This window comes from Eretmochelys imbricata, chromosome 13 (genome assembly GCF_965152235.1).
Source record: "Eretmochelys imbricata isolate rEreImb1 chromosome 13, rEreImb1.hap1, whole genome shotgun sequence".
Lineage (NCBI taxonomy): Eukaryota > Metazoa > Chordata > Testudines > Cheloniidae > Eretmochelys > Eretmochelys imbricata.
The window spans coordinates 7,523,793-7,551,108 of NC_135584.1; the positions used below are offsets into that span (position 1 = coordinate 7,523,793).

The window sequence follows — 27,316 nt, forward strand, 5'->3', positions numbered from 1 at the left end:
GAAGAACTACCTGAAGGAGTGGCTTTTGCTGGAACAAGAGCTGTGACTGAATTCATTCAGGGCCAAATACTGCTCTCTTACGCTTCCACTTAACCCCTCGGAAATCAATGAGGTTGCACTAGAATAAGCAAGAGAGGAATTCGGCCTGTAGTCTCCATTTTGGGACTCAATCCTGAGGTGCTGAGCCCCCCTCCCCAATTCCTATCAAAGGCAGGGGAACGTGGTGCTTGAGAGGGGGTAGGAAAGCTACCCCCCCCCATATTAACCCTTTCATCTAATCTACATTGTCATGGTTTAGGGCCCTGATATCTGGTGAATTAGCATGATGGGATGATTGTTATATCTCCGTGAAAAGGAGTGTCCATGCTCTCCAGTGGAATAAGGCCTCTGGTTTTTAGCCCTAATGGTTCTTGAGATATCAGTCCTTCAATCTTTCACTAGTCCAGGATAAGTAGTAGCTTATCTGGGATGTCAGACTAGTAAAAGTTTGGGGTGGGGGTGAAAAGTGGGAGAGCAGAGGAGGGATTTCACATTTGGGTGAATAAAGGAAACCATTTGTGTCAGGCTGATTTGAAAAAAACAGCAGCAGTGAGAGCCATGGGATCTTACAGGTAGCCCCAGAAATACTGGACTAGGGGTCAGAGTAGAGGTGTGCTCACTCTGTCTCCCCACTCATGCCAGTATGTCAGCACAAGCCTTTGGCTGAAGGTGGGTGATCACTGGGGGTTTTCTCCCCTAATAATGCACGTCAGTGCCCTACTGACCATCTCACTGTGCTCAGTCCATTAATCCACCTCTAAATCCCTGAGCAGCTTTCAGAAGCTGCTGGTTTGTTTTGACCCAGCCTGTCAGGGGAAAAAGCTTCCTTTTTTTATCCCCACTATGTGGAATTTCCCCACTCTCTCAGGTATATCAGTCAAGTTGCATGGCTTCTGTCTTTGTCAATAAAATAAACTCCAAGAGGATAAACAGTGCAAAAAACAAACCACCTTTGAAAGGGGTCAGAGTCTTTATTAACTACCCTATTTACACACACTAGTCCTATTAGTGTGGATGGCTCTCTCTTCTTTTTCCCTGATTCTCTTCCCTCTCATTTACCTGAGACAGCGGGGGGCCTGTTTTTCCCTCAGCATAATTCAGAGCAGTCTCAGCACTGTTTGCTACTAGAAGATTGCTTATGAGTAAGGTTACAATTTAGTCACAGAGGTCATAGATTCCCATACTTTACCAGACCTCTGTGACTTCTAGGGCTTCAGGAGGTGGAGGCAGGACTATGTGCCCTTGCTCTGCAACTGGGCCTGGCTGGAACCAGGACCCTGCAGGCCCAGCCCTGCGGCTTCTACTCCCCAGCTCCCTGGCATGCCAGGCTTGGCGTGGGCTGCAGCTGGGGCCACGCACTAGTGGCTGCAGTGGGGCTGTACGCCTGCCTTATGGCTTCCGAGGGCAGAGTGCCCCAGCTGTGGCCAGGACTTGGCAGCAGCTTCAGCCAGGGCCGCATACCCCTCGCCCACAGCTGTGCCCCGCTCCAGATTAGGGACTGTGTGCCCCCCGCTGCAGCTGTGCCCCTTGCCATGATGGGAGGGAGGGCTTAGCCTGTCAGTCCCCTGCCCCATGGGACTCCATTCCCCCCATACCTAGCCCTGCCCCTATTATTTTTAGTAAAGTCACGGACAAGTCAAGGCTCTGTGAATTTTTGGTTATTGCCCGTGACCTGTCTGTGACTTTACTAAAAATAACTGTGATAAAATCTTAGCCTTGCTTCTAAGCATCATGTACCTGTCGTGCATGTGTCTTCTCTCCTACACCCCACCACAGGAAGTGGTGGTGTAGAGCAAGCTATTGTGCCTCCATGCTAGCCAGGAATTCTCCATGCTGGGAAAACCTTATCTGTTCTAGTGAAGGCAGCTTCACAGCCCTGCTGTGGTGCAAAAAGGTGGATGCACGTGCCAGAATTTCACTCTACCGTCGTCTGTTACTTGCAGACTATACATGCAATGTATGCATTACACACCACCCATTCCTTCCACCTTGAGACAGCTGAGCTTTATTTCTCTTTCTTTCCAAGGATAGAGAGGGCCTTATCTTATTCCATGCACATCACAAAAGATCAATGCCAGGTCTCAAAGGGTAACTCAGTTTCAGAATTTTCAGTGTCAGGACAAACATCTGTGATAAATGGTATCACAGGAACAGGATGGAGTGGCTATAAAATGAAATCCGGGATGAGACTTTTCCAATCAGCTTTTCTCCTCAGAATGAAATGAGTAAATGATAATGGTCAAACTATCTTCGGACGGTGAAATGATACCTCCAGGAAGAATCATTAAAGGAACATTAGCACTAAATTATGCTCTTTCAGAGTCAACATGAGTTGCATTTCATAAAACAGTTTCCCAAAACTCTTAAAGCAGCAGACAAAACAAAATCATATTAGTATTATTGGCATCACACACTCACATTAATGTAGTTATAGACTGATTAAATTCATACTTAGCATGGGCAGGATATTTTCCCTGAAAGGATATATCTGATATGAGATGAGACTTCATTTAGTTATTTATTCAGCATCGTACGTCTGTATTCTTCTTTATATTATAGTAGCACCTTGGAATCCCAATCAAGGACCAAGTCCCATTGTGCTAAGTGCTGAGTAGACACTAAAGTCCTGTTATGCTGGGAGAGGTTAACGGCTGCCATCAAGCAGGTCTTTGACCTATAGATCAATCATAGACCTGTTTAAAGCAGTTAAGCAGGCAAAGTACCTTTCTTTCAGCCTAAATGGTATGAGCAATTAAGCCTCTTTAGGGAGTGAGATAGCTGGAAATGGTAGAAGCCCCTGCCCAAGTCAATGGGCCACCATACATGGCCTGATCAGAAGCTGAGCCATGTGGGCTGATATGTTCCCCGATTGCAAATGTTGGGGCTAGGGAAGAAAAGCGAGCAGACAGCAAGAGAAGCAACTGTGAATGAGGACCTCAGAGAGAACTGAGACCTCCATGGGGCACAGACTTGGAAGCTGAGAGCAAAGAAACTGCCTCCTTCTATTTGACTCATACTATGTTCAGGGAAACAAGACTTTTTATACATTCTCTGTAAATAAATAGCATTGTATCAAAGACTATACCTGACTCATATCATCCACGTCTCTTCATAATGGAAACAATCTTGCAAGGCCAAAATATTGGCTAACTGCTTGTGCCAAAGGGGTGATAGCACTTATATGGCCCACATAACCATAGTGTCTGACCGCATCACAGTGTTTAATGTATGTAACCTGACAACACAAATGTGGAGGGGATAATCTCTCTTCCCTTCATTTTACACGTGGGGAAATGAGGCACATAGAGGTTAAGTGACTTTACCAAGGTCACACAAGAAGTCTATGGCAGAGCAGATACTTGAACCCAGCTCTCCCAAGTCCTAAATGACTGTCCTAACCACTAGACCAATGATATTCAGACCACACTGATTCAGGAACAAAATTAGTGATCAACATTACCCAAAAGAGAGACAGTCGTGTGAATTAATTGTTTCATTTACTATAGTACCAGTACTGTTTTTATGTCATGTGCTGCAAAGAGCTGCAGAAGACACAGTAAAGAGCCACTCGCGGCTCGAGAGCCTGAGTCTGAATATCGCTGCACTAGACCATCCTTCCTGCCCCACAGATCAGTCACATCAGTCAGGATGCAACTGATGTCATAACCAGGCAAATGGCTTGAGAAGATGAAGTCATAAAACACACTGCAGCAGAAAAGCAGAATTCCCGGCTCTCCAACTGTCTAAGCAACGCATCCAGTGGATGGCTCTTCCTAAAGAATAGACAGAGAATTTGAAAACATAACTTGCCTAGAGAAAATGACTGAAATGGCAACCTTCTAACCTTGCACAATATTCTCAAAAATGCAAAAGAGTGAAATTCTATCTTGGAATAGGAATTGCCCAACTGGGATAGACTAGTGGTGTATTCAGTCCTCTAACCCCTCTCTGGCACAGGTGCTGTCAGAAAGGTGCAAGATATCCCAGAGTGGACAATCCTGGAGTAACTTGCTCATAAGGGAAGCTTCTTCCTGATCTCAGTCAAAGATTCATTGGTTTATGCCCTCAATCATGTATATTTATTATCCAACCTAATTACTCTTATCCCATCTAATTAACTGACTGATTAGCCTGAAATTGCCAATCTTCTTTTTTTTTTAATCTTCCTGGTCTCTATTACACCTTGTGGCAGAAAATGTGGATTATGTTGCATAGGAAAGCATTTCCTTTTATGACTTTTGAATGGGTTGCCTTTCAGTGTCATTGAATGGTGTAAATGACTACACAAGCTGCAAGGCTTGGGAAGAATTGAGTCCACATATGTCCAGAATCCATGCCAGAGAAAGCCCCCACAAATTGCTTTGAAGGTTTAGTGAGTTGTGATCAGCATACAGTAAGGCACAGCATTCATTTCAAAGTGACAGTTAGACTCAAAGGGCGGCCTGTAGGAGGAGAAAAATCTTCTAAAGCAAGGTAGAATCATTTCCCACTAGATTATGTGCTGGCCCGAACAGCAGCGGCCCTAGATTCAGCCTGTGTTATCCAAGGGGAGTAATCGTAAGTGGAGTGCACAGGAGGGTATTGTAGAGAGAGGACAGAAAACGCTGCAGATCCCTCCCAGTCTGGTCTAGGATGCCCGTTCTTCGATTTTGTATACTTATAGAAATGGACTTGGCAATGTGACAGCTGGAAGCTCTTTATGAAAGAAATTTACTGCAGAAGATGCAGTCGCGGAGAAATGTAAATCCACTGGCTGAAAGTGGGGAGAATGCAGGCAATGATGCTTCCAGTGGAAATGGTTTTTCTCTTATAACAATTATTCAACAGCACAGGGCCTGTGTCTCTTGTCAGCTACAACCATGTAAATTATGAGGAACATCACTGAAGTCAATGAGACAAATCCTCCCTGTAGCCCTACAAGCGCCACGGAGCTTTGATTTACACCCGCTGAGCATGTGTCCCACTGGTTTTATGTTCAACACTATGTTTTACACCAAGATCGGCTTGAAACATTTCCATCCAAACACTTGACAGAAAATAGCCTGTCTAGGAAATGAGAAATCTCGTGAAAATTTCCAGTTTTCCCTGGAAAACCCCAAACCTGACATTTTTCAATGAAACAAAAAAGCTTCAGGTTCAGAAAACTGGAAACAAAAATTCAAAGAAACTTGACAATTGTTAAATCGAATCTTTTTTTTTTCCCCAGGGGAAACTTTTCCTCCCCAACCAGCTTTGCTCACTTTATCAGCACTGAAATTAATGGAATTACACTGGTGAACTATCAGCAGGAGAAAAGAAGCAGGCCTAGAGTATTTATGCAACTTGCAGAGGATTATTGTATGATCAATTCAATCTTAGTACGTTCCACCACCAAATGTCTCCCTTTCAGAGTGATACAAGATAGAGCAGTAATCCCTAGCTTTTATACCCGTCACATCACTATATATCCCAAAGAATCATCTTTCTAACTTTCCCAACCCTTTAGGATGGCTCCATGCACAGTGGTGAGGGCAGAAACTGGTTAAGAATGAAGTGTAAAAAGGATGAGTATCTAACTGAAGAATATTTTGGTTGGAAGGGAGCAGAGGATTTTGGGTAGCAGATGTCACACCACCCACCATGGAGGTGGAAAATGTTTGAGGATAGCACCTTGTTAAAATTCTGGCAACACAAAATTTACCAAATGCATCTGTTATATATGGAGACTATTACTTTAACGATCAAATATGAACTGCCTTCACCATCACTGTGATTTTCATGCTACTCTTAAAGCTACATGAATAAATGGTTTGGAGCGCTGTTGGATTTGTTGAGCTGCAGAGAGCTTTCAGCTAACTGCAAGCCAGAACCTTACTTCTGGATCTGTCAAACAATGAAGGCAATGGAAAAGTGTCTATTTCAGACTCTGAGAAAAGTGGATGGCAAGCATGGTAAAGGAGAGCTGCAGCTAGGAACCAGCCAGCACAGAACACAAGAGATTAGCTTCTTGAAGTAGGACATGGAGTATTCCCGGAGTAAAGAGAAAGTGGCATGTAATTCACTTACCTCACTAAGTCGCCATCAGCTGTGAAAAAATAAACTTGTGTTGATTTGTGCTCCATCGAATGAATGAAAATCAATGGACTTTATTTGCAAGACTCTATGTACTGAACACAATGCCGCAGAAGTGGCTTAAGACAGTGTAGGGAAGTGAACTGTTAACTCTTTCCTCCCTGCAAGGTAAGTCTGGATTTAGTTTCTACATATGCCTTCAAAAATATTAACACAATCGATTGGAAATTGTGTGTTGAAATAAAGGGGCTATGGGGGAGCTCCTTTTGCCTCTGTCCAATTTTATGAGGTTCAGCAGAGCACGTGTGAGGAGTTCCAATAAATCCACCTTTTTATGTGCCTGTCTCCCTCCATTAGTTTTAAGGTGGTGAGGGTGGTATGGGAACCTGAAGAAAAGAGAGCCACACACAGAAAAAATGGATCTAGAAGGGTTCCTTTTCAGTCTGTATGAAGTTCTAAGATAAATGATAATTCACACCGGGGCTGGATTTTTCACATGGTCATGTAAAACTGCATGTGTAATTGCACACGTAAATGACCGGTTACATGCCTAACTGGCTATTTGAATATGTAAATTATGCATGTGCAGCTGCACAAACAGGGATGGATTCTCCACTGCCTTGCACTTTGTGTTGCCATTTACAAAGTGGACAGAAAAATCGTACCAGATCAGACCGAGTTTTACACTCACTTTGGAGGGCATAAGTGGTGATACAAAGAGCAGGGCAGAGAAGAATCAAGCCCAGAGGCTCTCAGAAATCTGACCCATTGGTTATTTTTATTTTTAAAACCCTGATATTATTTGACTTTTTTTAAAAAAATCATTGTGTTTGAATCGATGAAAACCTTACAATCTGGATTCAATGGTCAACGTATCCTCTGAAAACGCAGCTGTAAAATGTGCACTTCCCATGCAATAAACCTGCAATTGTGCATGCAAACAGGCCATAAGAAGAAGTTTTATGCACACAAAGGGATGCCACATGCAGATGTGGCCACACGAAAGGGGGGGGGGGCGGGCTTTGGAAAAATGTCTCCCTTACACTATCCATATTCTCATACTATTATTTAAAGTCTAGAAAATGGTAACTTTTTGGGCTACTAGTGCAGACCAAGCCTAATCCCACACTGTAGACACTGACTTCAGCAAGTTGCCTGATGGGTCTGAAAGGGTACTAGGATACAAATGTAAAAATTACATTCCACACAAGAAAAATATCAAAGACACCCAAAAGCATACAGAATCTTTGATGTTTAATGTCCTAGAATGTAGTGTTAAATTTTGCCCCCAGATGAACATCTTTCCAGATGCCTAAGTACAAGGAAAACTCAATGAGAGTTTGGCCAGAGCAAGAAGTGAAAGCTCCTTGGGGCAGGGACTGTGTCTTCTTTTGTATTTGAATGGGGCCTAGCACATTGTGAGCGCTAGCAGACCACTAGGAAGCTGTGAGAAACATCAATGAAAACAGAGGCATGGGGAACCATCATCTGGTCCGCCTCCTGCTGAAATCAATGGAAAGACTCCCATGGAGTTCAATGGGAGGTGGATTATGCCCTTGGCAAGGGGGAAGCGTCAAAGGACACATAGACGACAGCACGTTATTGTGAAGTCATCATACTGGACGGATAGCGGTAACATGCCAGGCAGCAGCATTCCTTTAGAGGGCAGGGAAGGGGATTAAGTGTGACACCTGCTCATGCAACACTGGCCATTCAAGACACTCAGGAAGGTTGCTTAACAAAATGCTTCCAGATGCAGAAACTGTAGCCCATCACCAATATCATCTGAATAATCACCGCCCCCGGGTACCCCTGCCGTGACTGACTCCATGGCTTCGCTAAGGCAGTAAAATTATATGAAAACTGCCACAAACACTTGAGGTTCAAAAGGCCCCTTTCTCATCCACTGCAGAGCCCAAGACGTCTATGTTCTCTGCTGGGATAGACCCTGCTGTGTGGAGAAACGGATGAAAGTTAGAAGCCTCTCGAGCTGAACATGGAGAATGGGCAGCCCCTTCTTCCTGACCCAGAAAAGAAACAGAACATGAAAGATTTCAATATGCTGTTCAAAGCAATGCTAGAGTGATGTTTAACAGGAAGAAGTGGAAAGATGGCAGTACTGGGATGCAAATGTAAAATGTAAAAATTAAAGGGCAATTAAATATCAAAGATCCCAAAAAGCTTTTCCCTGCCAGACATAACACCAGCATTCTCCATCATCGCGACTGCCGGATGGAAGTGAATCCAGCACCATATCATATCTGTACAGATCAAACCTGGTGCATGTCAGGAATGTTACCCCTTTGATAGGCATCAGAACATGCCCAGGGCAGAGGAAACAGAGAAATATTTCTAAATGTCAGTAAGTGAAAGTGCCATCTGTTTGGCTCAAGCAGATGCTATATAGAGACCATAGTAAAATCCTTTCAGGGAGGGGTGGGGGAAAGACAATTAAATAGCTGTTTTAAATTATCCAGAAGAAGATTAAAGCCAACTACAGGGTTTTCTTTCCTCTGTGCAGAGGAGCCAGTAGATTAATTTAGGTTTTCCCCTTACCGACCATTTGCAAAAAAGTGGAAAAGATTAAGAACTAAATTGATCTCCCACAACATTTCCTTGTTCTTTTATTCCCTACAGCCGACATCTCAGAAAAGAGAAATCAAATGCATTAAAATCAGTATAAAAATATTGTGGAAGAACTGCCACAACACAGCAAACCAAGTGGTTATGTAATGCAACGAAAGCATGAGCTTATTTAATTTAGATCCAGCTATAAGGACGGCTGCAGCGCAGAGGGGCTAGGATTAGTCATTCTTGGCTAATGCAGCACATGGCAACCAAGATCAGCTGCCTTTGTTGATGCGGTTGCTTTGAGGAGCTGACATCTCGCATGTTTAATTCTCCGCTTAACAAAAGTTTCATTATCAAAAGGAAGAATTCAAATCACTGAGCCTGATTCTCACTGTCCTGCATCTTGCAGAATGGCTTACACCTGCAAGAGAGAGTGCAAAATGCTAACATATCAGAATTCTCTCTTTGTTTGTATCAGTGATAGCATTTTACCCCCATTCTGCACTCGCTGCATACAGGTGGAATGCCCCCAGTTCAGGGCTCCATCCCTATTCAGCACAGCAATTGAGCATTTACATAAGTCTCACTGAATTCAATGAGACTTAAGCATGTGCTTAAAGTTAAACAGGGGCTTAATCGCTGTGCTGGAGTCTACATGACCACATAAGATGCAAGACAGTAGAGAATCAAGCTCCCTGGTTTGCATACACAAAGAAGTTGTACCACTTCACCTGCAGCAGACTAGTTCAAGTGTGCAACCCCTTTAGTTTCGACATGTTATATATATAATGGTGCTTTATATAGCTCTTCCCATATGGGAAACTATACCAGTATAAAGATAGCTTTATACCAGTATAACTGCATCCACTCTAGGAATAGAAAACTTTTCTAAAACAGGTTTAGTTTCCCAGTGCTGCATGTAAGAGTGGTAAGTAATTTACCTTTAATAGCACTAAAGTTTTAAAACTAAAAGTTATGCTAATCCAAGGACAAGACAGTGGGTGCATTCACCTCAGTTACACTGGTGTAAATCCAGAATGCCTGTACTGAAGTTATAGAGTCACTCTGGTTTGACATAGGTATAAACACAAGTAGAAACTGACCATTTTGTTTTAGTGGTCTGCAGAGAGCTTCCGTCACCAATTGATTGTTATTTATACAGTGCCATAGATTTACCTGTCCCTTTGCCAACAAACAGAAGAAAATGGCCAGGAACCTGCCCTCTGTGAGGGGAGCTTCTTGCTGTTCCACCAGAGTGAACCTGCCTCACCCAGCCTCTAAAGGATTCCTCTTCTAGAAGAGCTATTCAGGTGGTGTAGAGTGGAGTTCATTGGGAATTTAACAACAAGGTTTTTTGATGGAAAATGCCATTCGTGAAAAATGAAACTTTTCATGGGAATTTACTGGTTGTGATGAAACTTTGACAGAGGAGGTTTCTCGGGTCCAGGATGAATTGTCAGGGAGCAGTGGCAGGAAGGAGATAGGAGAAATACACCCCTGCCTGATTCTTACCAGGGGCTTGAACCTGGGTCTCCCATATCTAGGAGAGTGTACAAGCCACATGCTATTGGCTATTTTGGGGAGAGTGTCTCTTTGCCTCTCCGGTTTTTCACTGAAAAATTTCCAAAGGTCTCAGCTTTATTCTGATGCAAAATAAGATTTGTTTAGTTATTTAAATTGCAATAATTCTTTATGGGATGGGGAAAAAGTGACCGCAGCTGGTCTTCAAGACACCCTCTTCTGTGGGACAGAAAAGGAGGAATGATTGGGACTCCCTTGCACCCCGGTGAGTTCTGGCTGCTGGAATGGCCCCTCTGGGCTGAGGGCAGTGGGTGTCAATTGCCAAAATCACCACTTTTGCATGCACACACTCATGATCTCTGCTGAACATTCCTGTGTCAGCTCAAGATCTTGGCCAGTACCCTTCCCTAGGAAAGAATACAACGTAAGGGCTGCACTGAGGTCAACTGCAGTGCTTGTAATATGGGAGGACTGAGGTTTATTTGTAGACCTCACAGAAGAAATACATTTATAAAAGTGAGACTTGAAGGATGGAGGTGCGGTAGCATTTGGGCTAGGCAGTAGGCTCCAGGAAGCAGTGAGTTTCATTAGCAATAAGGGATGCAGCAGGTGGGCAGAGCTGCAGACGTCATAACTTTGATGAAAACACTGAGAGTCCACTGGCCCAGTCTTGTATTTCTGATTCTCTAGTCTTTCACCCATCTAGATGTAGAGAAACTGGAAAGGATCCAGAGGCGAGCGACAAAGATGATCAAAGGGATGGAATGCCAGCCATGTGAGCAAAGGCTAGAGGAACTGGGTAGGTTTAGTTTGGAAAAGAGGAGATTAAGGGAGGATATGATAGCGGTCTTCAGATCCTTGAAAGGCTGCCATAAAAAAAGATGGAGAAAAGTTGTTCTCTTTTGCCACAGAGGGCAGGAGAAGAGGCAGTGCGTCCAAACTACAGCAGAGCAGATTTAGATTAAATCACAGGAATAACTTCCTAGCTGTAAGAACAGTAGGACAATGGAACAGACGCCTCGGGAGGTTGTGGAATCTTCTTCACAGGAGGTTTTCAAAAGGCAGCTGGGTAGCCATCTGTCTTGGATGGTTTAGACACAACAAATCCTGCATCTTGGCAGGGGGTTAGTCTCTCGCGGTCCCTTCTAACCCTATGATTCCAGCATGAAACCTAACTCACTTTTTCCAGTTCCACGTGTTAAGTTCTCCTGAGGGCACTCTGGAACGGGCCTGACGTTGAGAGCAGGTGGAAATAAAACAGAATGGTTAGTTATGAAGCCTGTTCTTTCATACGAAGGATTATGTACTGTACCAAGTACCTTAACAATCTGCAGACACTGTGACACATAATAAACAAGGGATTTGGAGAGATAGGAAAACAACTTCCATACAAGGATCGTGGGACTAAGAACGGCATTACTATAACTGCCCGCCAAAACCTTTGAGGAGTCACAGAACAGCTCCCTGTATTAGAAACAGGTGGTAAGAAACACGCGTGCGTTCTGAGAGGTAGAGTCCCACCGCTTCTGTCTCAGAGCAGACGAGCATTTCGAAATTCAGCTTTTTGCCCCCCGTTGCACAGAGCTCTGCACTTGGAACACAGCCACTTTGCCTGACACCTTCTCACACGTGCTGAGCCCTTTCGACCCTACAAGAGGGATGTGGCAAAACTGGAAAGAGTCCAGTGGAGGGCCACAGAAATTATTAGGGGGCTGGAGCACATGACTTATGAAGAGAGGCTGAGGGAACTGGGATTGTTTAGTTTGCAGAAGAGGAGAATGAGGGGGGATTTGATAGCTGCTTTCAACTACCTGAAAGGGGGTTCCAAAGAGGATGGATCTAGACTGTTCTCAGTGGCGGCAGATGACAGAACAAGGAGTAATGGTCTCAAGTTGCAGTGGGGGAGGTTTAGGTTGGATATTAGGAAAAACTTTGTCACTAGGAGGGTGGTGAAGCACTGGAATGGGTTACTTAGGGAGGTGGTGGAATTTCCTTCCTTAGAGGTTTTTAAGATCAGGCTTATCAAAGCCCTGGCTGGGATGATTTAGTTGGGGATTGGTCCTGCTTTGAGCAGGGGGTTGGACTAGATGACCTCCTGAGGTCCCTTCCAACCCTGATATTCTATGATTCTATGACACTGCCAAGCATAGGCCAGATCCTTAAAGTCGATGGAGCGACACCATTTTACTGCAGCCATGTATTTTAACAAGGGGACTTGTGCCAGCTGCTCTGCAAATAAATGGCATATCCGCACGCATCAGGTACTATATATACCTGCCCACAGTGAATTACAGTCATCCCGAAAGGAAGAAGCAGGCTGAAGTCAGTACCGAGGCTGAGAAGAGGTTCCCATCACTCAGGACCTGCAATGCTACATTTGCCCTAAAAACCCATTGATTTCTCCTGCATTGGAACAATTCGGGGATTTTTTTTTAATCAAAGCGATTATAACTTCGGTTATACCATGAGAGCAGCTCTACGTGCTGCTGTCCCCGAAGTGTGCATTCATTGACCAAGATATATATGAGGGAAGCAGAGAGAGAGAGAAAGAGAGCCATCTGTCCTCTCTCTACCACATGTGCCCCACCCATCTCCCTGGTCAGCTAGGAAGGAGCAGGACTCTGGGGCAGTGCTGTGGGTTTAGAGATTGCACTGCTGATTTTACCATTGCGATTGGTGTTGCAGCCTCATGTCCTCCTTTGGCCAAAGATTTTTCAATTTAGTTTTTAGGGGTCTCCCCCTTGTTGTGTATAGGAATAGGGTAGTATCCCTTGACATTGTTTCTGAGCCCTATAGCAATGCCCTCCATGTTCTATGTTTTAGAATCAGCTAGAAATCATCCTGAGCAGCAGGATATATTATACAGAGCCAGGCTTGGTATATTTGTGTACAGTGAGTAAACACAGTTATTTGGAATTCAGCTGTGCCCGTGTGGTTTCTTCATATTCCTGTTGCTGTGCAAACAGCATAATACCGCTGCCCACCTAAATGTGAAGAACTGAAAGTGGGGGGTATTTTCCTGACAATAACTGGGGAGATGGAAGGGAGGGAACAGCCCAGGTCCAAGACGAGAGATGATCCCGGGCAGCACGTACCTATGTGATGGAGGCCTGGGGAGGGCAGGGGAAGGGTCTGCTGCTAGCTGAAATAACGGCTCTCACAGCCAGCTCAATAAGCGTGCACAGTATCATGGGAGAGCTGTCCTATTGTGAGGAGAAATGGAGCCTTCTTTTATAAAAACTGAAGGCAAAGTGGTTTTGAAACTATTGCAGCACAGGTGAATACAAGGCCTGATTACTAGTTAGATGCACAACTGCATGTGTAAAAATGTTTGTGTCACTGTGTCTAATTTGCACTTGGAGTTAATGATTAATGCATGATTTATACAATTGCTCATCGAGTGTGACTACAAGTTTGCATGCAGTCACACCGGCCATGCCTGCATTTGGCACACAGTTTCACTTTTTCCCTATGCAGTTACATGTCTCCCTTTTTTGACAGTCAGACCCACAGACAATAGCAGTGCCATGAAATAGCCAAAAGCACACTGGGTATTAACATGCAAAAAGAGCAGAACAAACATCCCACTCAAAAACTCTTCTGCCTGTTACAACCACGGTGAGTAACTTTAAAAACCTACTCCAGCTGACGTGGCATCCAAACATTAATTTGCCTGTGTGGAAATGGCTTTGAGAGGTGCTTTAGTTTATGTGAACAATTGGCTGCAGTTTCAGTTAGAGGATGACTTTCAGTTAAAGTATTAAACAGAGTTAAATAACGTAGCTCCAATGTACTTAATGCCTGTTGCCAAATTCAAGACTGAGGCCAAAATACAAGCCAGATGCATTGGATTGACAACTAGACTGAAGGCTGGTCAATGAAGATACAAGATAGATTATAAGCATAAGCAGATGCAAAGATGGTGATATACAAAACCGGGAAACATCACTATTCTGTAAAATTAAACATCAAAGGCTGTCCAGAGTTTACCCCTTCAAGGCATGATGCAGTAATGAGTTTAAAGTCCTGCATTACTGCTAATTCAACCCCCCTGCCCACAGTTATACCAAACAGTTTATCTAAGGTATTGTTTTTACTGCATTCACTATTCCTTAGAACTTAAAGAGAATTTTTGAATTACTATTAAAAGATTAATTAATTAACCTTCAGTAAAGCCTTCTTAATTAAGAAGCATTAAAGCACAGGGCATATGCTAGAGACCTGCCATGAATACTGGTTCAATTTATAGACTCATACTTTAAGGTCTGAAGAGACCACCGTGATCATCTAGTGTGATCTCCTGCACCTTGCAAACCATAGAACATCCCCCACTCACTCCTGTAATAGACACCTAACCTCTGGCCGCGTTACTGAAGTCCTCAAATCATGGTTTAAAAACTTCAAGTTACATAGAATTCACCATTTACACCAGTTTAAACCTGCAAATGACCCATGCTCCATGCTGCAGAGGAAGACGAAAAAAGGCCCAGGGTCTCCGCCAATCTGAGGTCGGGGGAAATTCCTTCCCAACCCCAAATATGGCGATCAGTAAGACTCTGAGCGTGTGAGCAAGACCCACCAGGCACATACATGGGAAAGAATTCTCTGCAGTAACTCAGAGCCCTAGTGTCCCGTCTCCAGCCGTTTCATTATGTTCATTAATATGAATATTTAATTGTGGGAATGTTTGCCAAAAACTGCAAATTTTAAGCAAATATTGACAAATATTTGCAGACAGCAGATTTTAAATACATACCAATATTCACTCCAGAAATTGATTCTAGGAGGTATGTTCATCCAATCGGGGAACAGAAGCAATACCGTGTACCTAGGTGTCCAATCAAAGATATTCAACACAGCTTAAACTGGTTTCTGACTCTGGAATAGTTTCAATTAACTACTTGCAAACCAGATGCAGAACAAAAAACTATTTACAACTAATATTTGATAATTAATTGAATCATGAACAAATTCAAGAAAATCATAACCTGCTTGCAGACAACCTGCAAACAGGAAAAGTGATTTATTTAAAAGTATTTACCCAGCTCTGATAAATGCAATATCATTATTTCCATTGCATGTGTGGAAAACTGATTCACAGACAGGTTAATTGACTTGCCCAAGGCCACAGACTTGTATGCTGTTAGAGAATTCGTTGTCACATTCTGTGCCACTCAACTTGATTAAGGCACTGCAAGTCAGGCTTGAAGTGATCTCTACTTGTTCAGTCCTGGGTTGTTGTTTTTTTCTGTACTAGCTTCATATAGTGAAGAACTGCTGCTGCTTTATCGTGTGTTTCAAAGGAACTAAACAGCCATTAAACCAGCTTGTCGCATGAGCAAATCAGCATTTAAGTCGAGGTCTCCAGTTAGGGAAAGCCGCTGTGTTACATAAATGAATACCAAACCCGCTGCTGTTTTACATTACAAGTTACCATTATGTCCTCTGAGTTTTTTTCAATTAGTGCACAAGTGAAATTAGAAAACCACGAGACAAAATATACGTTTTTCTACACTGGTCAGTCAGAGCACACAAGGTGATGCATTTCCTATTGTGTAATAAATTAATGCCCCTGCACTTTCATGTTTGGAATAATACAACACTGATATTCCACAGCACTGAGATATATATTAAACAATGATGATTAAAGATGCTTAGAAATTGGCATCATCTGTAATCTCTGAAGATGCATATTAGGAGCTAAACCCACCTCTTCAGCCCCACAGCCAGCCACTGGATGTCATTTTAATCCTAAACAGAAGATGATTTGAAATACAAGATACCTGGACCTCAATTGCACTGGTCTCCCATTAGGGATAGCTTGCATCTCCTCAGAGATGAGAAAAGTTTGGATAAATACACTGGGCAGTAACTGACGTCAGAATTTCACAAGATTCCTAACCAAAAAAAAAAGGGGGGGGGGCTGCTTGATCTGAAGTTGAAAGTTAGGTAATATACTCCATCTTCTTCTCAGCGTACATATCTCAGCCCTCTTCATCAGAAAAAAGGGTGATGATTTGCTTCCATTTAACTGTATAGAATTCCCTCTCTACAAACTACTCTGAGGAGTATTTAAGAAGAAAAGATTTCATGTTCACCCTGTTATATACTCTTTTAAACTCTAATTGGCTAGAGATTAACTCCCACCCCTCTGAAAACTCATGTCGAGAAGACAAGACCCCCAAAAGTTCTCAGATCTGAGACTGGCATCAACAGGAAAAACTACATAGGCTGACTTCTCCCTTCTTCCAGTTCATGTCCGGTTCTCTTACATTTTCAAGCCTATCGCTCCAGTACATAAATATCCTTGAAAAGTTAAAAGTTCCATCAAAAAGTAAAAGTAGAATGTGCATAAGAAAACAGAACACTGACTAAATGGTGTTATCCTGCATTCCGTTCCACCCGCTGTACAGTGTTAGAGCTTCAGTTTGTGTAGTTGAAGGAGCTACTCTGATTTATTCCAAGCAACGATTCATGCTTAAATAGCAGCTCTTTGCCTTGCAAGTTCGTTCACTTTTATTTGTATTGTGATATGAGCCATAACTTTGTGAGATTACATTCTGTTGCCATAGGAAGGAAATACAATAATATCAGCAGAGAGATGTAATTTGAAGATTGGAAGAAAGGAAATCTATGTTTCTTTGATACCATGACAGGTTGAGAGCAGGTGCAAGACAAATATATAGAATGCAGAAAAGTCAGAGTAAAAGGGTGGGATTGTGTTTATTCCAGTGGTTAACTGCTCCTGTAAAGTGAAAACAGTAACATACAGGACACAAGAGTCCAAGTCCTCATCCAATGGAGTTTTGCCAGTTTACACCAGCTGAGGGTCTGGCCCCAACTAAAATGACAGCATCGAGCACTGGAGACATTATTAAAATGGGGAACTGGCCTTGTTCCCCCTGAATTTACAGAGAGCAAAGTCACCAGTGTCTACTTTAGAAACCGTTTCTGCTACTTGCTGAAGTTCAGTGGAGAGATGCTCGTTTGGCTGAAACGGATGTTGGACTTTATTCCGATCTCACAAACACCTGGATTTGCCTGGGTGTAATTCCATCGGCTTCAGTGGAGTTACTCCTCATTTACACCAGTGCAAGATCAGAATCAAGCCCCATGACAGGTCAGAAAAGACCTTTGCTTCTTTTATGCACAAAAATTGCACAGAATGGATGGATGTGTTTGTTCCCAGAAGTAATCTGACTTCTAAATAAATTACATTGTTGAAGCTGGAAAGGGATCAGTATGTTAATCCTTCTCCTCCTCCCACTCTGCCCCCCTCTTTGGCCAGGTGGCAGCCTGCAATAAAAGTAAGCACATGTTCACCTGGAACACCACCACCTTCTGCTCTCCAGAGACCATTTCACGGGACTTACCCTTGGTCATACGAGTGCAAAGGATGACTAATGCTCAGGCTTGCACAGAGCACATCTACGAAGTTTTTCTGGCTTATTATGTCAGCTAGAACAGTGGTTCTCAGCCCAGGGTATGTGTACCCCTGGGGGTATGCAGAGATCTTCCAGGGGGTACTCAACTCATCTAGATCAGTGTTTCTCAACCTGGGGGTTGCAACCCCCGGAGGGGTCACGGGATAGGTTTAGGGGGATCACAAGTGCAGGGCCAGCATTACGGAGTGTCAAGCCTGGCAAATGCCTGGGGTCCCACACCACAAGGGGCCCTGCAAAGCTAAGTTACATGCGTCCGACAAGATTCACAAGTGAAAAAACAGGCTCAAGTACAATATTTATATTCCAATCCATTTATTTTATAATTATATGGTAAAAATGAGAAAGTCAGCAATTGTTCAGTACTAGTGTGCACTGACACTTTTGTATTTTTAGGTCTGATTTTGTAAGCAAGTAGCTTTTAAGTGAGGTGAAACTTGGGGGGAGGTGAGACAAATCAGACTCCTGAAAAGGGTACAGTATTCTGGAGAGTCTGAGAACCACTGAGCTAGATTGAGCACTGGCTTGCAACACAGCCAGGTCTGCAGGAGATCAGTGAGTGACAGCGGTCAGCTGTTGTTCTCTATGAAAGCTAGCAGCTGCTAGGTTAAAAAAAAAAGTCAATCAATCAACTAATTAATCAATCAAAGCACCTTACTGATCACTGATCTCTAGTTTCAGAGTAGCAGCCCTGTTCGTCTGTATTCGCAAAAAGAAAAGGAGGACTTGTGGCACCTTAGAGACTAACAAATGTATTTGAGCATCAGCTTTCCTGAGCTACAGCTCACTTCATCGGATCTCTAGCGTGGCTACGTGCAGTCAGCTCTTAGCATGAATACAAAGGAACGCAGGGGAAACTCACCTGAATGACAGTCTTAAGCGTGGAGGCTTCCACAATGGTGGTACAGATCAGAGAGTCGGGCTGCTGGTCCCTGCCGTAGATCTCGCCCATGGTGAAGATCATGGGGATGGCCAGCAGGAAAGAGGCAACCCAGATGCAGCTGATGAACTTCTTGGTCCTGCTCCTGGACATGATGCTCTTGGCTTTGAAGGGGTGGCAGATGGCCATGTACCTCTCCACGCTGAGGCTGGCGATGTTGAGGGCGGTGGCGTAGGTGCAGGCGTCTCTCAGGAAGTAGTAGCCCTTGCAGACGGCGTCCCCGAAGGCCCAGGGGTGGTGCACCCAGATGAAGTTGTACAGCTCGATGGGCATGCACAGGAGGAAGATGAGCAGGTCGGAGAAAGCCAGGCTGGCCAGATGGTAGTGCACGGTGCTCTGCAGGTTCTGCAGGGACTTCTTGCGCACCAGCGTGTAGGCGGTGATGGAGTTGCCGACGGTGCCCACCAGGAAGAGCCCCAGGTAGATGACCGTGACCATGACTTTGGAGTAGATGTCGGTGTTCACATCCAGATCTTCCTCGCCCGGCCCTTGGGAGTACAGATCCGAGCTGTTGGAGACGTTCCCCGCCGCCCAGTCCATGGGCTGCAGGCGCGACGGACCCGCGTGCCGTTGCCACGAAGACGTTGCATTCAGGTGCATGCTCCGCGGCCCAGGGATGCTCGGCCCGAGCGGTACCCAGCGCTGCCCACGCTCCGCCCGGCTGCGAGGGTGGAACGCTGCCACTCCGGAGCGGCGTGGAAACTTGGCTCGTTTAAATGCGTCGGGGAAGGCGGCGCCCGGAGGGGGAGCGAGCGCCCGCCCAGCTCGATTCACAAAATCCGCGGGAGCAGCCTCCGGCGGCACAGGGGCTGCGCCTGGCCCTGGCGAGCCGCTCTCTCTTCCCCCAGCCCGCGTCTGCTTCCCCAGAGGCGGCCGGCACCAACGGGCTGGCAGCAGGGCGATGATCGCTCTCACACACGTGCCCGTCGAAGCTGGGGAGCTAGTGGTGGGTGATGTGAACGAGCTGGGGAAAGGTAAAAGCCGGATCGAGCTGGAGCCTGGCGGATCCTGCTCCTTTCTCCCCACCTCGGGCTCACAGGCACCAACGGAGAACCAGGCTAGATACTCTTGCTGGACCACTATTAACCCAGACCCCGATGTACCCCCCGCCCCCCTCGAGCACACGTGCCGCAAAAACCCCGGACCCAGCGCGCGGATTGCTCCTGGATCCAGCCACGTTTGGACCCCGAGCTACCAAATGCTAATTCCTAAACAGTTGGGTGCACCAGTGCCCGTAAAAACCTGGACCCGGCCCCAGGATCTAACTGCAATCTTTGGCCCCAAGCCCCACCTCCTACAATCTAAAGAGGAAATGTGTAGCCACAGTTAACTTTACTGTAAAAATCTGGACACCCTTCTCCCCTCCCCCCCCATCCTGGCCCCGGTAGTTGGTACCCGGAGCCTGTCTATTTTTCATCTTAACCCAAAATTCTACTGTCTAAACAGAGGGGGGAATCTTGGCTCCTAGTGCAGCCAAAAACCCCAGCTCCTGTTGCAAACTGGAGCAGCACCACAAAAACATGAGTCCAGTGGGGTCTGCAGGATCTTACCTTTTAAAAACAATTATTTTGCTCCCAGATTCCAAAACTGGGCACTTGTTGGTGTTCCTACTTGCCCAGAAAAATCCAAACTCCAACACATCCTAGTGCAAGAGCTACACAAATACACCTATAGGGCACCTGGATCTTGCTGGATCTGGCACATTTTTGCCCAGAAGTCTGTTAATTCTACTGGGTAAAGAGATCAAGTGTTGCCACCCCTAGCCCTGCAATTTAAAAGGTAATTCATTAATTAAATATCAGCAGGACCCCGTCGATCCAGCTTTTACATTTCTCCAGATAAACTCGCCCACCTGTGAATAATCCAGCACGGAGAAAAGATGTGGGTTCAGTTCCTGCAGCCAGCCTTTTTCCCAAGGCATCCTGGCTTGGGACCTATTGCAAAGCCTAGCTGGCTAATTAACTGGAAGGAATTGTTGGGGAGAAGGAATAGAAACTGTTGATGCTGTAGATCACCTTTGGAAACAGAGAAGCCTGGACTCTAGGGCCACAGCACACAGTGTGATGGACATTCAGCAACCAAAATCATTGTTACAATGGAAAAATTATTAACAGAACAGCCAGGGCCAGGCAAAGGATCTTGTGGCCAGTGTGTCTGCCCACACTTTCCCGGCCACACAAGGCTGAACCATCTGCTGCTTGGTATTTAGTGGGAAAGGGAAAAAAAGGGAAGATAGATACAGAATCAGTGGCTTTTGTCTTATTGGAATAAACACTGTAGCACGACTCACGTACCTGGGGTATGTGCAAACATCACTCAGAAAGAACGTAAATAACCAATCTGTCTGAGGCTGCCCACGCGTTTGGCAAAACTACTCCATGAGCAGAGGGAGCCAAAAATATGGTCTAAAAATGGTTGCCTCGGTTGTGTACGGTTACGATGTATCAGTTCATGACCAGTGCCATAGCATAACTAGCCTACACACACACACGCTCGCTCTCTCTCTCTCTCTCTCTCCCTCCCCATGTTTCTCCCTATTCTATATCCTCCACGTTCCAGGATTTACAGTGTGAGTCTCCACCTCTCTCCAGCAGCTCCATTTCAGCTCCAGGCTTGTGGAGAAACTAGACTGAATAAAGTGCTAGAGGCAAAGTCTCCTCTCATGATCTGCTTCATGCAGCAAACATGGCTGTCGGCAACAGTTTGGGCTAGTATAGCAATTTTCAGCAGTAGGAAAGTCTAGCTCAGGGATTCTCAAACTGGGGAGTCATGACCCCCTGAGGTGGTTACATGAGGGTCAGGAGCTGACAGCTCCAAGCCCGGCCATGTGTGGGGGAGAGTGGGGATGTCAGTCCTGAGCCCCAGTTAAATGAAAATTAAATTATCCCACCCCCATTTTTAATTTAGAAGGGGGGTGTGTGCATTCAGGGGCTTGCTGTATGAAAGGAGTCACCAATACAAAATGTTTGGGGACCAATGGTCTAGTGGATAGCTCTGTAATGGGGTGACTTAGCTTTTCCACTCAGAAATTCCGGAGAAGGCCAAGGCCTTGCAAGTTGGGTATGATCCATGATAAAACTGATCTTTGTAAGAGCAGCGAGTCATTTTTTCAGCAAACTTTGCCTCAGCTTACAATTTTTTGGACTAATTTCAGGAAGTTATTATTGGAGAATGCTGCAGTACATCAGGAGGCCGCTCCTGGTTGCCCATATTAAATATTTGATTTGCAACTATTATCGGCTTGTCTCATAGGCCACATGGTAGCATTTCAGTTACCTGACTGGATCAGCATGGATAAATTCCCTCCATAAACTCCCAAGGAGCATTCCACAGATATTCTCCACCATTCACTATAAATTCAGTGTTTCCACCAGCTTTCCTCCCACTGAGGTCAATTGACAGAATAAAATAAAAGGAGGAACCAGCTGAATGTGTATAAAACATTCACGCAAACTGGTGGGAACTGTTTTGTAGCACTCAACTCTAGTGAAGCGTATTGGCCAAAAGGGTAGACAATATCCCTTTAATTTTAACATTTTGGAGTCTTTTCTTATGAAATCTCCATGAAGAGGAAAATATCTTTTATTCCCTGGGGTTAGTCTGTCATGGGCTGGTGCATCCATCATCCACAACACCCCCCCCCCCCGATCATTTTCTTCTGGCTTCCAAGGAGAAGTTTCCTGGGTGACTTCTCAAGCTGCATTTGGAATGTTTAAGAGGAACTAAGGAAGGCAGAACATGAAACAAATTATAATTTGTTTCATCAGTTGCAACCTTCCTCCATATCAAATAGTCATTCTAATCAGTCTGAGGCATTTAAAGACATAGAACAGACAGACAGCTCAGATGATCTAACAAGTGAACATTTCAACCAGTGCAATATTATAGGGCCTGATTCAAAGCCCACTAAAGTCAGTGAAAAGCGTTCCATGTCAAAAGAACAAAATCTTCCAATTAATCCACATTCGTTCAGATAGGCAGTAATCAGTTTGTTTTATGATCATCTCACAGTGGAGGATTTTTGTTCCTTTGCAGTCCTGTAATTTCATGTTAACCATGAAAAAGTGATGTGTCTCCCCCAACTGCAACTCACACATCCATTGGGCTACATATGGTTTGAAATTTCTGAGAGTATCTGCATGCGTGTATAAAATTCTCGGTTTTGGAGTGTGTTTTAAGTTTCTATGCACAGCCAATCGCAAATATTTTGGATTACAACCAAAAGAATACCATCGATCACACACAACTGTCACTGGGAACTCAGCGCACCAGTTCCTGTGTTTTATCTCAACTCTGAATACCACCCGGCCTTGCAATGACAATTCTGAAAGAGATGGTTACAGAAACCAATTGCTCGTACTGAAATATCAGCCTAGCTGGTTCAGTTGCACCATCTCAACGGTACCCCTATTGCTGTTGATTTAAAACAATAGTCTTACAGGCCGTTACAGTTCATTTTCATTTCTAGAGCTTTCAGTTCATAAAGGTATATCAGAGGAATCGGTGTCTCTTAATTAACAGCTGGTGCACTCAGAGCATTCTCTTTTAAAGTCAGCAAATGCCTCCATAGGATGTTTCTAAGTTAATTGATTTAATATATACTATTAAATACTGAGCAAGTCTGCTCCAGCCATAAATGGCTGAGGCATTTTTGTTAGTATAAACAGAAGCTCCCGCTTTACAACCAGACCCTTGCATCTCTTTTACAAGGCTGGGGCTATCCCAAATGCTGGGGTGAAATACAGCAACTCTCATCAATTTATTTTGGGGTTGGGGGGAGGGGGAAGAGTGGTCCTGAGGTTGTCTAGTAGGTCAGGAAATTTGAAATAACCTCAATGTCTTGAATGGAAGTGCACAGTTTCCTTTTGATTTCTTTGTAGGTGGCAACGGATCAGAATGAATATTTGATATGAAAGGAATCTGGAACTGAGCTTGTTAGTTATAAGGAGTTATATTCTCCTGCCACCTCAGCACTTCAGGGCAGGGACTCTTTAATGCAATGTATTTGTACAGCAATGGGGCCTCGATTTAGCCTGTGCTAAGATACCAAAAATACCTGCCTTTTTAAAAAAATTCTCCAAATGCAGCTCTGGAACAGACCCAGCCTTTAGCTTATGGCGTCCAAAGCAAGAGAGGAAGGATCCAGGATGAATGGATGCTCAAAGTATAGGCCCTTGACAGACTGACTTGGGGCGTTACTATTTATTTTCTTCTTTGCTGATATTTTATAACAGAACTTTATAACACATTTTGTAACCAGTGTTTATACAAAGACTTTAAAGGGACACTCTCGCTTCTGGAGGCATTCGTCCATACAAACTATGGCAGGAATGAATATTGAACATCAAAGTGGAGTTGAGACACCTTGATGGAGTACATAGTTAAACAGGCCTACTTGTAAAGATTGCACTGCCCGACAAGAAACCCCAACAAAGCTTCTCTGAGCCAAACTCAAGATATAAGACTTGGCCTGCTTCAGCCAAATGAAAATAAAGGTCTAAGGTGGACTCCCCTCATTTAAAAACAAGAGTTAAAGAAGGCCAGGAAGCCCTCACTATATAGAGAATGTGAGTGCTCATCCCAGAAATCCTGACCCTCACCACCAGCTTCCACTGCCTCTTATCACATCCCTCTTATAGCATCTTGAGTGAATTAATTAATTCCCTGCAGCTGGTGCAGACCTGAGACCCAGCAAATCCCTGCACTCAGTGCAGGCAGCTGTGGTCCTTTCTCTGGCCAGAGGGAGAGAAAGTTAACCCCTTCTCTGCAACACTCTGCATATCATCTATTGAAAACACCTTAAAAAGACACCAGAGTTCTTTCATTGCTAGGAAGCCAAATGAAGAAGTTGGCATAGAAATGCACTGGGCAGGGCATTGATCAGGTTTCTTTCAGGTGAAGGGATTCTGAAATGAAGGGGAAAAGGGCTCTTTCCTGTTCTTCTTTCCCCATGTCCTTTTAACCATGCAGTCTCCATGCAAAGGAAGCTGAGAGGATTTGAAATGAAATGTTCTCTCCTTGCACACCTAAACCTCGACCCTAAATCCCCACTGTTTGTTTCTGAACTAGGCGACCTTTCCGCTAAGCTTGCCTCGTTTTAGTATATTTTGTGTCTGTGTGTCTGGGGCTTAAAAGAAAAAGAATCATGAAACCAAGAGATGACCAACCTCAAATGTTACAGCAAGGCATTTACTTAAATCATTCAAGAAAATGTCACCCCAAAGACCTTGTCTAATCAATCTACCTGGGTGTTAAGCAGAGGTCCCACTGAGCCTGAGAGAAGAGCCCACAGATTGTCAAAAGAATCCTCCCAATTCCCTTTTATGTTGATCTAATATGAAGCAATAACAAAAAATATATCAGAACCCATCAGGAACTTTTATTCTGATTAACCCTCCTGAAGTCTGATTTCCCCAGGAGTGCCCTCTAAGGAGTCTACAAGATGCAGAGGCAAAGCTGTTCAGGGAGTTGGCCCAAAGAGAACAAGGCTAGTATCATTTTCCATTAAAGTAGTAGCCTATAAGCCATAAACACATACCTGGCAGATTTCTGACTCATAAGGATGGACTGATTTACAGCTTTTAAATAAATCTGCAATGGGACATCTCTCCCTTCTCCAAATGTCCCTTACTTGATTGCAGGAGCTTGTGAGCTAACTTGGATTGTGAATTCACGCAGGGTATGTTGCCGGAATACTAGATGTGTGGAGTGGGCAGTGAAAGAGGAAGGGGTGGGGGACACTGGCACATCGAAATGACCAATGCTAACGGTGTTATTGGATGTTTCATTATGTATGTGCTTGAAAATGCCCCTTCCTCCAGCATATTGAAAAATAAAATAAGATTTATCACTCTGGATGGGGAATAAAGATGTACAGTTGTGTTGTATCAAATTATTTACTAGATTAGACTGAAATGATTCACAGAGAGTATTTTAAAGGAAAACCACTGACAGGGGCAATATTTATGGGACTTGACTTTCATATCAGACAAACAGTGTGATTGGAATCCTTTTAGTTTCAAAACTTTGCTGAATAAAGAAGCAAAGAGGATTTCCCATCTCAAAACAGAACAACTGTCCATTTCGTCCAGTATCCTGACTCCCAGGGTGACCAATGCTGAATGCTTCAAAGTAAAACACACCCTACCTGCCTACATCCCCCAGTACACACACACACACACTCTCTCTCTCTCTCTCTCCCTCTGGAGAAATGCTTCTCTCCTCTGTGCTCATGATTAACTTAGGTCCTGATTTGCATGTGGCAACCACATGTTCATGCTGCTGTTCAATGAAGGATAAGTAAGATGCATGGTGGAAGCTTGTAAATATTGCACTTGCTAGACCAGATTCATCTGTGGTATAACACTGTTGAAATCAGAGGCATTGCAGCAAGGATGAATTTGGCCCCTTCTGTCAAACTAGTTATGTGGTTGGCTGATTTAATGTTTCCAGGCGTTTGGTCAAACGACAGAAGATATGGACTTGATTCTAGACTGATGCCGATGCAGATTTTGATAAAAATAGGTAACGAGCCAAAGCAGAGAGAACTGAAACATACACAGTGATGCTGGCAGCAGTTACACTAGAACGCACGTGTCTTCCTTTTCAGTTGCTGTGGGCTTCAAGGCTCTCTCTGGACCAGCTTTATCTTCCACTTGAGACTGCGAGGGGACTCTACGAGCAGCAGGAGATTTTTTTGGCTCCACTCATGCTCCACGGGAGTTCCGGACTGGAGGCAACCAACCCCTGCAGCTGTAAGGTGGGAGGACAGAAACAAAGAGAGGACCCTGCCAAGATCTGGGAGGAGGAGTATGAATTCCATTATTTTCATCTTAAAAAAACACCCCTATGTCTTCTGACATGCTGGGATTTTTGCACATGGGAGGGTGGGTCGGTCCGATGGTAACAGCTGAATAATTTTCAAGAAAAAAAATCTAAAGTGCTACCCGTTTAAACCCTGAGCCACACTGGGAGCGAACAGAGAGCAGGAATGTGCAGTGATGCTGCACAGACACAAAGGACCAGACCAGTGAACTCTCAATCAAAGCTTTCATTCCCTCAGGAGTGGTGAGGTTTCTTCCTCCCTCACATATTAAAGGATTTTTAAAAGCTTCCTCCTGAACCCTGATCAGCCATCCCTACCTCCCACGCCCTCACAGTACAAAGGACAGGATTTAACCCTTAATATGTAGTGATTACGCACATTGAAGGTCACACTACGGGCTGACACAGAGATCCTGGATTTCTTTCACAGTAAAATGCATGTGTGAACCTAAACTAGTCACTGCGACACCTGAAAGAGGGACTAGGTGCCTCAGGATAATTGCAGCTAGTCCTTATCCAATCCTCAAGCAGGCAAATCTCCTCTGAAAATGAATTGAAGTATTTGTCAACTAGAGGCTGCAGTATTTGGCTCAAGATTTCCAAGTGGCTACTGAAATGTGGATTTAGACACTTACGGGTAGGCACTCAAATTTGAAAGTTGGACACACCATCAGTTTCACCTGCCTTGGTTTTCATCGGAAACAGTGACTTCCAGGTCCCATAAATTGTTCAAGAAACAGGCAAGAGTCAGATTCCTTGTGGCAGCCAAAGCAGCTTGAGGGCACAATATAAATGGTTGTGCGCTGCGTGCACCCCCCCGCCCACCATTATGTCTGGCAAAATTGGAATAGTCAGTTTTACCATAGATACAAACGTAATGAAGAGGAGTGAAGAATTCCAACAGGACAGGGAGAGTTTCATTGCATTC

The 27,316-nt window shown here is 44.4% G+C and overlaps 1 protein-coding gene across 1 annotated transcript in view; it reads right to left on the reverse strand.

The window, feature by feature from the left end:
* Positions 1–19,164, reverse strand: part of NTSR1 (neurotensin receptor 1) — a 103,014-nt gene extending 83,850 nt beyond the window's left edge. Inside the window, exon 1 of the mRNA XM_077832586.1 lies at positions 18,487–19,164. Within this exon, the coding sequence (XP_077688712.1) occupies positions 18,487–19,164 (678 nt within the window). The remainder of the gene's footprint in view (positions 1–18,486) is intronic.
* Positions 19,165–27,316: the final 8,152 nt, after the last annotated feature.